The 15,520-nt window shown below is 40.1% G+C and overlaps 1 protein-coding gene across 1 annotated transcript in view; it reads left to right on the top strand.

The window, feature by feature from the left end:
• Positions 1–15,520, top strand: part of HAPLN1 (hyaluronan and proteoglycan link protein 1) — a 60,897-nt gene that overhangs the window by 36,237 nt on the left and 9,140 nt on the right. Inside the window, exon 3 of the mRNA XM_065657031.1 lies at positions 8,457–8,831. Coding sequence (XP_065513103.1) covers positions 8,457–8,831 — 375 coding nt within the window. The remainder of the gene's footprint in view (positions 1–8,456; positions 8,832–15,520) is intronic.

Raw genomic sequence — 15,520 nt, 5'->3', positions numbered from 1 at the left:
GTTGTCCAGAAACATGTGGTACCATTTGTAAAGTGACAGATGAGCTAAAATATCTGCCATCAGGTTTGCCATACAAAGTGTCAGTGGTAACACCAGTACTTCAGGCTGTGAAGTTTTCTACAGTTTCCTTTGAACAGACTGTATTTTCTGAGTTCAGCTGTCATCTTTATGTTTCATTTCACATCAATGTACTCAGGTACTTTAAACAACGTCATACTTTCAGAGCATCAAAACCAACGTTATTAAAAAGAGATGATTTCTTAGTATTGCACTTGGGTCATTTCTCTGTTGTTTTCCAACTTTATCTGTGTAGTGACTCCATACTACAAAATGAACCTGTGCCTCTTTAAAACGCTTTTTCAATGCTACAGCAAGATCTTTTACAGTCCTTCCTGACATGCTTTTGATCCATGCTCTGTTTTGTCCTCAACATCATTTCTTGTTTCTTCACAGCCTGCTTTGTGCCACCTCATCACCTTCATCTTTCGTTTGGCCTTCCTAAAGAGCAGCCAGCTATTAATACTGTATTATGGTCTGACGGCTTTTTCAGCGTGCTTCTGACTCCCTTAACAACTCTGGAACAGAAGATCTAGTTACCCCATTTTGCTGCACCTCCGTTAGTAGAAAAACTCCTGCCATCTCTCTCAGACTCAGCCTTTGCTAACCAGAATGAACAGTATTTCATAAATAGTGTTGCTCTCTGATTATACTGATGGGTCATTGGTCTTAATGAACACAGAGCTCTGTCTTTCAAATGTCCACTCTCTTGAAACTCTGGATTTCTTTAGCTTTGCTAAACAGCAACCTCTTTAACATTGTGCTAGGCACAGATATGTTCTCTCTTAAATCTTTCATTTTTTCTTAGAAATGAGTTGCTGGCTTCATTAATATCTCTGTTCCTGCTTGCAGTGTCAGCTCAGGTTCCTGGTTCTCCCTTTGTTGGTTAATAGAGTGGAGCTGGACCTCAGACAAATTTCTCATCTCTTCGGCAGTTTTGCCTCCCTACTTTTACCAGTATTCCTTTCAGCTTCTTTCCTCTCACCCCGTCCTTTTGTTTATATGTTTTCTTCTTTGGTTTTATTTCAATGCCTATGAACAAAATTTATCAAATATATAAAGCCACATTTTATCTCTTCTGTGGCTTTATTTCCTTTCCTGAAGCCTGTGGTGGATTTCATGGTTTTGATCAGGCTACTTTGTTATCCCAGATTGCTTGACCCTATCACTTTCCTCTCTGGTAGTTTGTCTGCATACAATTGTCATTTTGTGGATAAAAGCAAATGAGAAAACTATAAATAAGGTCTGCTGTCCCTCTTGAGCCCCAGCCCTAGTAAACTGTGTGTGCCTTAGGGGATACCAATTTCGCTCTTTAGAAAAAATCATAATCCTAAATTTCATCATCTAGTGAGTGTTAAAATGGGGCAAAAGTATACCCTAGCAAAAACAATACTAATCTGAGCATATCAGTGTAATTGAAGACTAGGATTTTTCTCTGAAGTCACCATCTGCGAAGGACTCTGTGACCCATGAGAGAGGAAGATGATTCTTTTCAGTGCTCAGCTTGGTATATCTCTGTAATCTATTCATAGTGTTAGTTGCTGACCAATTATTCAAAGAAGCAAAGTACCCTTCAGAGATAAGAGCATTCTTCTCTGTGTAGCCATTGAACAGTTGAATAACCCATTACAGTAATTGCTAAGGTAATTACTTAAAGGTGGCAGGAGTCTTTAACATATGCCTCCAGTTTGTTCAGGTTTTAGAAATATGACAAGAAATGCCAGCAAAGAGAATACAAAGTTTGGCTCATCAACGTTTAACTTTTTAGCTTTTCCTTGAATTTATATTGTGCAGCATTTCTTTACCTTTCAGATACAGGAACGCACCCCTTTTCTTATCAAGATCTCTGCACAGATTTATTTATGCATACCAAGAAATATGTCAACATGGAATGAGTAGAAAACTTTCTAATATTGCTCTATTAAAAAAAAAAAAAAATTAATCAATAACAAAAGCAGAAGAAATCTTTGCCCAACTTATTCTGCATGATGAGTTTTATTTTCAGTCCACTTACTTTTCTTCCAAACAAGCCAGAAAATTTCTCACTAGTTTTGTTGTCATTGAGGACACATTAGATTATGTTGTGATCCATTTTTCAGTCTCTTCTTATAATTGAGCTGCTTCTTTTTCATCAACACAACTCGCTTTCCTCTTCAGAGCACGGCATGTAATAGAAATGTCAGCAAACAGCAACCTCACTTCCTGTTGACATGTTGGTTTCATTAAAGGCATTCAGGACTGCATATTCTGGGATAGACGTTAGATGATAGGTATTGGTATATTTGGGTTGTAAAAAATTATTGCAGAGGCAAAAGGATTCATATTAAACATAAATTTAAATTATTAATTTGCCTTTACTTGCTACAGCAGTCTAATTCCATATATATAGCATTTAAAGGTAATTAAAGAACTGGGAAAGCTCCTCACCAGTTCTCTGTGATATTTTGGTTTTGTCAAACAGTCTCAATGCCACCCACGAAGATTTCCTTCTGTGCAATACGGGTGCCAAGAAATTGTCATGATTTCTGTTCTGTTCTGCTCTATGAGGCTTAATCTTCATGCAGTTTCTTTATCTATACTGATGTAAACACATCCTTAAAGCTTATTTAAGGCAAAGGGTGGCAATATGTTAGGAGAGTGGAAGTTTATGATTTCCCTGATGGTTTTATGTGCCGTTAGGTCTCCTAGAAAGCTGAACTTGAGTTAATGTGGCCCCTCTTACTGGTTGCACATCAAAACTTAAAAGCAATTTGTAGCAAGTATTTTATCCTCTTAGTTTAGAGACAGGAACGCAGGAGTTTGGTGCTTGTATTTTCTTTCTCGTGCATAAACAAAACAACATTAATGCTTGGGCCAACTAAGAACAGCTTTTCCTAATCTTACAGCTGATACGCAAAAATTTTTAGATTTTTTTTCCAAAGGCAAAAGTAAAAAGGTAGTTAGTTAAAACATAGCTAGATAAAAAAGTAGTAGGAAAAATATAGGGAAAAAAGTGTGTGCATAACTCTTCCTCATGATTTTCCTTTTGGATTCTGTGTGTAATACACGCATATGTATGTATATCAATAAGGTACTTCCATAGATATTATTACAAGTTGGAATTATTGTTATCACAGAAATTATTTTTTAATTTTAAATAAACATGGTAGGATAACAAAATTATAGGAAAAGAGAGGCTATTTTAGCATTAGGGTTGTGCTTAGCTCCCTGGTAACACTACAGGAAAGCAAGAAACATTTCTGTGTTTATTTAAAGTAGGATGGCACATGGTGTTATTAGCCTAATGGCTTGCTAACAATGTGGAACATTTAGGCAATACATGGGTTTATCTGATAAAATGCATCTATGATGTGATCCCAGATTTATGACTTTTCCCTTTAAAAATGCCCATTTTTTTCTCCACAGTTGCTCTGTAAGTTGGTCCATCAAAATATGGGAATAATCAAGTTTCATAGCCAGGTCAGCATAAGCTTCTGGACAGTTCTGATGGATAAAGTGCATAAAGCTGTTTGCCAAGGGCCGTGGCGTGACTCATCCTCTCTGCCCCACATTATGTTCCTGGCGTTCCAAACCTGGCTTGCCATTACTCTTGGGTGCAGAAGCCAGTTGTGAGAGGAAAAATAAAAAGATAAAATTTTAAACAAACAAACCAAACCAAATAACAAAAACAACAAAAACACACACACAAAACCCCCTAAAACCTAAAAAACCAAACAAATCTGAATATGTGTCCAGAAGTAAAATTTGGAACTAAACCAATGAGCCATCAGGTGAGACTGAACTGAGACCTCTGACAGCATGAGCGCAAGTCCACGTACTGTCCTTGAAGTGGGAATCACACTGAAGTCGAGGTTAGATGCGTACAAAGTGATGATAACCAGAGCAGCAGTGCTAATTGCATCGCATTCAGACGAGGGACAACGAGAGGTGAAGAATAAAGCAGAGGCAGATAGAATGCTGCTGCCTGTGCCTTATTACTGCCTAAAGCAGCAAGATAACCTTTTCTCCCACGGTATATACCTGCTTGATTTGGCACTATTGAGATACAGGAAAGCCCATCTGAACAGCAGGCTCCCAGGTGAGGTTTCATTTGTGGCAGGCAGTCTTTCCCTACAGCTTGGAAAAGCAGCTCCCAGAGCTATGTGTTAACCCGGGCAGCTGGGCAGCTTCTGCAGCTGGGGCGAACTCATTTTTAGCCAGCTTAGCTGTTTCTGCATTGTGTCATCCATCTAATGGCAGCAAGAGGATTAACAAAAGGCCACAGCCTGTCAGAATCAATACTAGGGAAGCAGGAGTGGAAAAAAACATGGCAAATTAGTCACCGGCGGTGCCTGGTTCTGTACTAACAGCTAAGCTGCTGCCTGTCTTACAAGGCAAATTATACCTAGAAAAGTGAAAACCCCACCTAGCAAACCTTTCTCGTCCCATTTCTGACCTTGGAGCTGAGACCGGAACCAATAACCACGCTGTGGCCACCCCTGGTCCCACCAGAAGGAGCAGCTGGAGGTTGCCCAGCACGTTCCTCAGTGTTGGCCCATCGTCTGAGGCTGTTGAGTGGCCACGCATGTGGTCTGTCTTGTCTCCAGCAAGGATCCAAACTGTGCTGTTGCAGACAATTGTTTAGCAAGGGATTATCTGCGGTTTGCAGAGTTTATAGTTGTCTGGCCATTCACCTTACAAATTCTCTGATGGTACTTCTGGAGAAAGTAGTTCTGGGGAAAAAAGAAGTATTGTCTTCTTCAAGTAACATTCTGGATTGTGTAATAACACTCATGTGTCCCATATTTTTCCTTCTTGCAATTGTCTTTTAGATATTCCTGACATTTAGATGCAAAGATAATTTTATTCAGAAGGAGCAGCCTTGTCAGAAATTCCAGAAGGAAACCAGCCAGGGAGCCACTCTGACAAGCCTTTAAAGCAGTGTTTTAGTCCATCTTCCATGATCAGATCACCATTTCACAACAGATCGTTGCTTATTTCATTAAGGTAACCCAGGAAGATGGATTCATTCCTCATTCAAGCCAACTTCCGCAGCAGTGAGCTAGAATACTACATCCAGAGTGCTAAACATACTGTAAATGAAGGGATCTTGGTTTGCTCTGTGTTTGAGCATTTTTTGTTCGTTGTGTTTGTTGTTTGGTTTGGGGTTTTTTTAACTCCTTCTCTGTCAACTCCAGGAGGACTAAGACCATATATTTTTCCATGCTCCCAAAAATACACAGTTAAGTGAATTTGACCCTGGTTCTCACTGGCTGCTGGATAATACAGACCTCTTGGCTTTTTGCCAAACCCCTGTCATCTAATTTTTAATCCTGAATCCCTGCTGCCTGCATGTATCCTGCATGTCTTCTAGCCCAAAAAAGAAACTATGCAGTATCCCCCAATCTGACATCTGCTTTTCCTCGAAAGCCAGAGATTCTTCCTTCCTCTTCTCATAAGTCTGGGAGAAGCAGCAATGTAATTTTCTGCCCCACTGTCTCGCCAGATCACAAGGCACATCATCTTTTTTTTTTTTTTTTTTGTAAAAAAGAATTAGCTTTTAGAAAACTTGAGACTAGAGACATATTTAAAGCTTTGCATCTCCCTTTGAACATGCGGGGATGTAGGAGATGTTCCAAGCTGAGAAAGACCATGCTTTTCTGTCCCCTCCCAGTTTTCCATCCCCTCTGTTCTTTACCCTTACTGAGATATGAACTCAGGCAATGGCTGCTGCAAAGGGACAGAGTTTGGGAAGCAGCCAGGAGAGAGGTACAGCACTGCATTAGGATGCTAACACTGGAGTCAGAGGTGGCAGTACTCTGGGCAAGTCTCCAGGCCATGCTGGCACAGACAAGCTGTTGTTAGAAAGAGCGAGTTTTTACAGCCTGAGTCAGACTCCCCCTCCTGCCCCAGTCCTTTCTGCTAATATTTATTAACTTGACTATTTCAGTATTAAAGACCCAACATAGTTGAGCTCTGATTCAGATTTCTTGGTAATAACCACCCCAAAGCATAACATTTTTCCTCCCAAGGTGGACAGAAGTTTCTGGAACGTCTTTGTCCCTGAAGGAAGCAGGGAAATTTGCAAACAAACCATCCTGGCTGCCTTCACTTTCTTCTTTCTCCTCATCCTGTGGAAACAGTGCTAGCAACACTTTCCATGGTGCCTTGCCTCAAATCACCTCTCTCCTTGGATGCTCTCCTATGAAAGGGGGAAGATGGGTTATTGGAGCCTCTGCTTATCTCTGGCAAGAAGGGCAGTGAAGAAGAAAACCAATTCTATGGGGCTGCAGGTGATCTGCTCTGCAGTAATGATTTTTCACTACGTAGGAAGGTCTCTTATCCTGGTAAAGCAACTTGCAGCACTCAAGCTGGTTCATTCTTGAGGAAGCTGGTGCCCTAGCTAGTTTGGAGATAGTAGTGGAGATAGCAGCAATGCTCTGGACACAGCATCTCCTAACAAAGAACAAAACTTTTGGGATACTTGTTTTTCTTAAGCAGATGCACATTTGCAGTCAGCAAGCTTATCTTTGCAATTACCACCCCTGAACTTGTTTGCATAATCATAAAATGCTGCATACCCTGGGGTTTCTTCTGCTGTGTAGCTTAGCCAGTGTGGACAGATAGTGAAGCCAAGCTGAAAATGCAGTTTAGGTGAATATGTCATTTAGCTGCCAGACCCATCAGCAAGACTCAGTAGCCTAAAACCATCTGGAGACATTTGTGAGCTACAGATCCTGATGTCTCCCTGCACCTCCCGTGGCTGTGGATACACCACAGGTTTTTGGGGTGCAGTGAACAGACAGCTGGCTGTGTGAGATGCTCCTTGGTAGGCTCATAACTGAAAATTCTTCTGTCAGCCCATCTCCATCCCAGCCCTTCCCTTCTCCAGTCATCCACACCTCTCTCTGGGTGATGACGTTTTTGCACACATTGCTGTGGTTTTGTCCTATCAATCCGGATTCATTCCCACGGATGCTGGCAGAAAATTGCTGACAGCCTTCACAGGGTCATCAGCCCCTGCATTTGGGGATTTAGCATTGGCTTTCGCTGAAATTAAAGAGAGCCAGACTGAGCCTCAGAGTCAAGAATCACATTTTTAGGCTGTTACATTGACTTGCTGAAGACACACAGAGAGTTATGAAGTCTTTCTTCGCAATCTGTTATGTAGAGTGAGGTCGGTAATTCTTTCCCAGTGAGCAGAGTGCTGGTGATTCATTGCTGGTTTTGGTCGGTGTCTCAGTGATGGAGGACAGCAATATCTGCAGAAGCGCTGAGCTTGCTAAATCAATTTCGCAAACTGTGCATGAGAGGAGAGGCAAGAGGTACTGAAAGAAGGAAATATTTTTGGGTTTGAATACATCTGCTGACTGCCACCATGAAATCTGTGCTTTCCAGGGTTTTCCCCAGGCAGCAGCCTATCAAAGAAGCCCTAGAGGCTTAAGGTTGGAAGTGGGCACCTGTGCAAGCTGACTGCCCTAAATATAATGATTTCATAGAGCAACATCAGCCATAGTGAGCTACTATACAGAAAAGCAATCAGGGAGCCTGGGGTGAGGGGAAGGAGGAGAGGAGGCAGCCAGTTAAATACAGCTTTGTGTAAAAAGTGAGATCAAAATATTAAAGATAAAATAGTGATGAGTTTGAAGGAGATGAGGAAAACAGATGAGGAAGAAACAGATCGAGATGATCAGGAAAGGGGCCAGGACTTAGTTTTAAATTTGAAGGTAAATTTGACTTCAGTCGAAGTATGTCAGAAGAGGAACTTGAACTCAAATATTAGAAGAAAATACAAATAGAAAAAGACATTTTAGAATTATACTGACATTTTTCGTGTCAATATAAATAGTGGTATTTGATACAGTAATGTTTTTTCTGTTTTGTGAGCACGATTCACTGCATCCAAGATCATGATGGGCTTTGTATTCTGCTTCCTGAATAAGCTGAGTCCATACATAAAAACTGAATTATGAAAAAAAAATGCAGCATTGATGGACAGCTCTGGAACAACCCGCAGGGAAATACGGGATGTTTGTGTGGAGACTTTTATGGATGATGGCATTCATGTACCAGCTATACAACTGTGTCAATATACTGATACAACTCTATCTTCTTGACTATGAAGTATGTAGGATGGCCTCTGCCTTTATGGAGGGGCAGTGCTGTGAAATGGTTTGCCTCTCTGCCTGTCTGGGTGTCTACATACAGAGACATACTTACAGTTAAGTAAATAATTATATGTACCTGGCTTATACACCCTGCTACCAGATAGATACAAAATGATTGCAGGCAACTGATTCTGCAGACCTAATGTATAATATACCTGATGGTCATTGCGACATTTATCGTATTTATCCATTCTGTAAAATGCAGATTGCACACTACTAATTCTTGGTTGTGTTTTTCTCCTTGAATCCCAGCAGAAAATGGACCCCGTCTACTTGTGGTAGCAGAGCAAGCTAAAATCTTCTCACATCGGGGTGGCAATGTCACACTGCCATGTAAATTTTACCACGAACACACATCAACAGCTGGCTCAGGAACCCACAAAATCCGGGTCAAGTGGACCAAACTCACCTCAGATTACCTCAAAGAAGTGGACGTCTTTGTTGCAATGGGACACCACAGAAAGAGCTACGGAAACTACCAGGGCAGAGTGTTTCTGAGGGAAAACAGTGAAAATGATGCCTCTCTTATAATCACAAATATAATGCTGGAGGATTACGGAAGATACAAGTGCGAGGTGATTGAAGGATTAGAGGATGATACAGCAGTGGTAGCTCTGAATTTGGAAGGTAGGTAACACCTGAATTATACTTAAATTCACATTTGCACAGTGTTAAGGAATACCTGTTTTTTCTCCTAATACTACTGATATTGTATTATCAGTGATAACAGCAAGCCGAGAAGTGGGATTCATTGTGCTCTGGGGATCTTGGCCTGACAGCCCATGACAGCGATCATAAATTAGAAGATTAGGCCTTCTATAATTTATGCTAGCCTCCAGCGTATACAGCTCCCAGTGAGACCCGCTCTGAGGGGAGCCAAAAAAGAACGACCAAACATAGTATGAAGAAATCCATATGTTTTTAATTTGCTCCTGTCACTTTACAGAAGTCATTACATGTTTTTACAGAAGACTTAGGCAAAATTATATTAAATATTCCCCTAATAGTCATTTTACAGAACTTTAGGACATTTTATATTATCAAGCAAATACAAATCTTCTTACAAAGAGGACAAATGTTAGAGTAGTTTTACAGAGACAATAGTTTTGTTTTTTCCAGCCTCATAATTACATAGAATAGATCTATACCTTGCCTACCAAGACAACTCCTACGTGTAGTCTGTATTAATTTCCTTCAGCAGTATTCTTGAAAACAGTAGAGCAAAAAGCATTACAAAAAATAGTGAAACAGGTTTAAAGAGGAACAAAAATTCAGCTTTCCTTTACTGCTGTGAAATTCAGATACATTTTATGAGATCCAATGCATGTAACCAGCATTTGGCCTCTTCCCTATAGCGCTGCACTGAACTCAGCTGTAAACTAGAAGTTGCATGAAGATGTCTCCCTTACCCTTATACCTAAGAGCAAATGTGTGCCAGAGAGAACTTTGTAGAAGCCACGTTACCTGTGAAAACTAGTTAGGAATAACAAAGAAAAGAAGAAAATCAAACCCCTGTAGAGCTCTCACACCTGTAAATAGATTAAGTATATGACTCTTTCATTGAGGGTTATTGTACATTATGATGGTTTTATGGTTACCCTGCACAATAAGGCTGGCTGGCTTGGAAACACATAGATGTCATGGAATTAGCTTACTTCTTTACATCTATTTTTGCATTCCTGGTTGGAGGCTGCTGAAACCTTCTATTTCTGAGTGCAGAAGGTCCCTGCACAGTTTCCATCCCGCAAGATTTAGGTTGTTTCACCTCACATAATCCATCTTTAATAAGAATGCTCCCTGTTCTTTTCAAACTCAGAAGATAAGCAAAACCAGACATATACACATGTCCAGCTTAAGTTGTCTGAAACACTTTCGAACAAAGACAGAAATTAGTAGGAGGAAAAAGCATTATACTTTATTCTTCTCTGCTAGCTGAGGGCTCTTGTGTGTTCAGTCTCCTCTTTGCTTGGGCAGGCACTGCAGTGGTTGCTTGCTGCAGCTGCTATCATTGAGACGAGGCACTTAAAGCAGAGCAGCTTCTGCTTGGGATGCTCAGCTTTACCCAAGTGAAAGCAAGGCTCTGGTGGCTGCCCAGGCTGCAGGTTTGGGCTCTGTGGTTGGGAGACACATTACGAAGTGAGCAGCCCTGCAGGACAAGAGCGATCCACCTCACAGGATGGTTTCCAGACAGTAAGGATGCAAACAAACGTGTTAAGGTGTGGCTGTCTACTGCACATAAAGAATAGCAAGTACCACAATACAGGTCAGAAACATGCAGCATCTTTTTAGATGTTTTTGACCCCAGTACATCTCGTCTTCTTGCACGTTGCTGTGCAGATGTTCCTGGAGCTCATCCCTGGGTTGTGAGGATGCTCAATAATTAGATAATATTATTTTGACAGTCTCCTTACATCCTAAGTACATACCCTTATCAGGCTTGAGGTATTCCAGATACGTAACTGTGTAACTTCCCCATCAGATACTGGGATTTCCCTGCATTTTACAATACTATGTTTTTGACAATGTAAAAGGGTCAGAGCCAGTGTAAAATCTTCAAATGTTCATCACGCCACACACCTGGACCCAATACTTGTCTGGTACCACTTAGCACTGTGCCTCTGAAGCAAAAGTTCATCAGCTTTCTGCTATGAAAAGTGAGGATGCCCCAGTGCTGCTTTTTTCATTTCATCTGCAGCTTTATGTAGTGCTGCCTTTAATTTCTGTTTCATGTATTTCAGCAATGCAGAACAGATCAAGGAAAAAAAGTCAATCTTTGGACAAAAATAAAAATATGTCAGCCCATTCCAACATTCTACATCTGTTATGAATAATAAGGCTAATCTCACAGTGGGAAGGATTTGCATCAATAGCCTGATGTCCTGAGATGGTGGCCACAAGGATGTTAACAGGCAGCAAGACAAAACCATTTGTATCCAGGAATGCTCACTAGCAGTGGAAAGCAGCTGATCGCTCCAGTGTGAGCCCGCGCTACAAACAGTATAGCTTGGGCTAGGCGAAAGCATGTTAATATATCAATATGAAAATAGTCGACCTCTACCTCAATGGACCTTTTTTCTTCTCCAAATGTGGTAGTGTTTTATTCTTATTAGACTTAAAGGTCTCCTGGGATTGTCATTAAATAAACTGTTCAGATTAATTGGTTACTTTTAGCTTTGGAAAAAACAGTGGAATTAGGTTGAGTCTGTGTTTGTTACATACCTTATATGTTTTGTTTCGTTTTGTTTTGTTTTTTCACTATTATTTAATGCAGAACCCCACCATTTTCCCCCTACACTAGTGACACAGTGCTGCCTAGCAGCTGAAGCTCAGGACTAGGATTCACTGCAGTATTTCACAGCTTTAAGAACTATTCAGTCATGTTGTGATTATCATCCTGTTTGTAACCTTAAGTACAAGGACTGGTCTAAGGGCAGGAGGGTTGGGCAGGGCACGGTGGCTGCAGGAGATGTCAAGTCCTGCAGAGCGCAGGACACTTTTTAGGTTGCCCTTGTCACCAAAGCCATTTTCTCACTGAACTGGCCTTACTCTCCTCCTGCACGTAAAATACGGATCACGAGTTTTTACACTCTGTTGAAAGTTCTGAGTCAAAAACTTAACAAATTAAGAGGTCTCCTATGGCTGGTAGACATTGTTGCCTGAGTCATAAGCAAAGAAAGAATTCTCAGGTTACATTAAATTTTCTTTATGCTGGTGTTTTACTGTTCTACACTAAATTTTCTTTATGTTAGTTCTTTACTATTTTCCTTTCTTAGGAATACCATGCACTGTAGTGAATCTCACTGCATCAGGTTTGTGTGCTTCAGCTTCCCAGGCATGTGAAGGCTCCAGCACTGGCTCTCTGTTGTACTGCTCAGCCACGGATTTTGTGTTCTATTCCTTCGTGAGATTCATGGGCCAGGTGACAAAGAAAGTGGAAAAACACTAAACTGTCAAAGGCAGATTTTTACTCAATTAGAATTTTTTTTAATAGTTTCTGTCTTCAAGGAGAGGTGACAACTGAACATATTAGTTTTGCAGTACAGGCTATAAAATAATTACTTTGTACATTCAGCTGTACCAGAAATACACAGATGTAGATAAAACCATTTATAATCTCTGTAGAAAGCTTCTTCTAGATAGAAGCTAACTCTTTGGGTGGCTCAACATAAACAAAAAAAAAAAAATCAGGTTTTATGATCTTGTTTAGAGGTATGCTAGCCTTTATGTCCAAGATGGAGTTAGAAAAAGAACAGGCATCTCTTTCAAAAACAGACTTTATAGTTCTGAATAGATCAAACAAATCCATAAGCTTCATTTAAACAAATTCTTCCAAATTGTCAGAGCAATCATTTCCTAATCTAGTCATTTGCTCTTAAGCTGGATGTAAGCAATGGGGAATTCATAGCTGAAACCAATATGAAACAAACTCCATGCTCTCAACAGCAGGAGAAATCAGATTTAGTGTAATGCTGGATGTCATGTTTGTTCTTCTGTGTGTTGCTGTTACATTCATACACAAAAAGCTATTCTAAATATCCTTTGCATGACAATCTGTTGTACTCTCTACTATAAAACTCGTTTTATAGGCCACACTATTTGTGGGGTCGCTAAAAGAAAAATGTCTTGTAAAAGACAACAGGAGTTTGTCAAGAGTGAGTCATGACAGACCAATGTAATTCCTTTTGTGACAGGGTGACAGGTCATTGCAGACACATCTATGTTTGCAAGTGCTGTGAGAAACAGTATTTGAAAGATGCAGGTGAAGTAAAAAGTTCAAAATAGAGCAGCAGAAAGAAAAAATTATAAAAGAATTAGGAGTAATTAGCCTAAAGAGTGCAAGGAAAGACAGCAGTCCCAAATTTTGACAAAGGCTGGAGAAAAATAAAGAAATAATCTGCTCCCAGGCCAGGCAAGTCTAGTTCGTATGCCTGTATTTGTCAGAAATAAGCAAGGCCTCTGACAGCCTGGTTGTGGGATGCTGTGGGCTGGAGGGACACCATCTCAAGCTTCAGTTTAATTTTTTGGGAGATTGATACCTGCTGACATCCAGTGGCCCACCCATGGAGTCCATCAGGTATCTGACAGTCCTGACAGGCAGAGAAATGGAGATAGAGTCTCAAGGAAAATGAGGGACTTTTTACAGAATTTTAGAAATCCAGCATGGAAAATTTTGCCATCAAGTGGATGAACCTGCCAGCATTAAACTGTACCCTGCAGTACAGTATATAGGAAACCCTACTCTTACCCTGTGTTTATACTGGCTTCAAGAAAACTTTTCTGTTTGGGCTAGAACTCAAGGAAACCCATTTCTTTACTCTGGCTATAAAAAGACTTTTTTTTTTCCCATATGGGTCAACAAAAATTTGTGTTATTTTGTTCTATGTGTAAATACTCTTAAAACTGCTAATTGTGTATTACACTGGCTTAATAGACACTCATAAATTGTTACAGGAGTTGAGCTTTCTAGGATTGTTTCCTCAACTTGTTGTCTTGGATAACTGTTATATGTCCTTGCACTGACGTCTTGTACCGACTGAGTAATTGCAAAGCACTTGCTCTGAATTTCAAGGTTTATCTGCATATAAGACTCTGAAATACAAATCTCTTATAGAGGACACGCAAATATAATCTCTTTTGCATTCCCTAGAAACCATAATTACTGCGGGAAACTTGTACATTTGTGGAACTAGATGTAAGGCATTCATAGAAATGCAGGTGTGCATATGGGGCGGATATGTTATACATGCAGTTCTTATGCTCCGGTTTGGTAAAAATGCTAATTTCCATTGCAACAGTCATTTTCTGGAGTGTGACTGCATTGTGACAGGTGCATACAGCCAGCCTCACCCGTCCATCCTCTTTCACTAATGGGTTTATTCTCCACTGACTCAATGGGTCTCAGGTCCTTCCTCTCTTTCTTGGAGGAAATCAGGCACTTCCCTGGGGGTAGGACCTATTCCAGAGAACTGCATGTTTGGGAGAGGAGTTCACACTGTGAACACTATATTGTAAATTAATATCCCCCATTCAGGCTTCACAAAGGGCTCAGCTGCTTCCTTAGCGTAGGGACCCAAATCACTAAGGTCACGTTAAGGATCCTCAGCAAAATCTTCCCACAAACTAACCAGATTTTAACCATCTGAGGCTGGAAGTTTTTATCTTCCTCCATTTTTTTTAGGCTGAATTTGTTAACGTTTGGAACCGGGTGTTTTGTCTAGTGGTAAAACACAGGGCTGGAGTCAGGAGTTCAGATTTGGTCTGTAGTTTGGGAACAGTAACGGGCCTCAGGACAGCTTTTGTCCATTCGAGAGCAGATGGGATGGATTATCTTTTGACAGGTTATAAGATCCAAGACTGAATAAGATGCTTTGCAATTAACTAAAGTTTGGCACTGCTAAACTGCAACAAAAGGAAGATGAATAGCAGGATCTAACTACATTTGATAGGGAAATGAAGAAGAAAAAAAATTAACAAAGATGCAAGATAATGTAAAGCTACACAAAACACATACCCAGTCAATTTTGCTCTACAAAATCACCCATGGCCACCCCCATCTGCAGGGTGAAATTAATGCTAATCAGTTGCAGGCTTGCACTGCAGATGAACTCAAACAAAAAACAGCTCCCATGCAGTCTACCTGAATATAGCGCAAAACTAATATTACAGGTTTGTGCATATTTATGTTATTAAAACATTATATCCTGAACTGTCAAACTCAAATAGATTTGTAACAAATTTACATACATATTTCACCCCTTTTAAAATGTGATTTTGGAAACCTTAAGGAATCAAATCTGTTTGAATAGTTTGCAATTAATTGTTGCTCAGTTTTTGAATGTACATAACTATAGATCTTGACTAAAAAATACCACCTCAAATGATTTGAGGGGTTTTTTTTATATGTATACGCAAATCAGGCACATGTACTGGACAAAGAGTCAGTTGTCTGGGGAAGTGTTGTTCTGGAAAAATAATAAGTATTGGATTTCTAATAAAGTAATAAAGCTCAGACTCCTGACGTTTGCCACATTTTTATTACAACCAGTGATATTTCTATCCATTAGCACTGAGGAGCAAAAAATATTTTTTTTCGAAAAATAGGTGAGATGTACAAAGGAAAAACAGAGATCCAGAAAAATATGAAACATCTACAGGTTCTTGTTTGTGAATTTAATGGCACATGTTGTGTTACATTACTTTCATGTTTTATAGTTCAGAACAGCTAATCACTGAATTGCCCTTTGACAAAGGATTTACAAAAGGAAAGATCCTCTACAGGCTCTCTAGTTAATAGCCGAAGGAGAGGAAAATATTGT

This window comes from Caloenas nicobarica, chromosome Z (assembly GCF_036013445.1).
Source record: "Caloenas nicobarica isolate bCalNic1 chromosome Z, bCalNic1.hap1, whole genome shotgun sequence".
Taxonomy (NCBI): domain Eukaryota; kingdom Metazoa; phylum Chordata; class Aves; order Columbiformes; family Columbidae; genus Caloenas; species Caloenas nicobarica.
The sequence above is the reverse complement of the archived record's forward strand: the minus strand, read 5'-3'. Positions and strand labels throughout refer to the sequence as shown.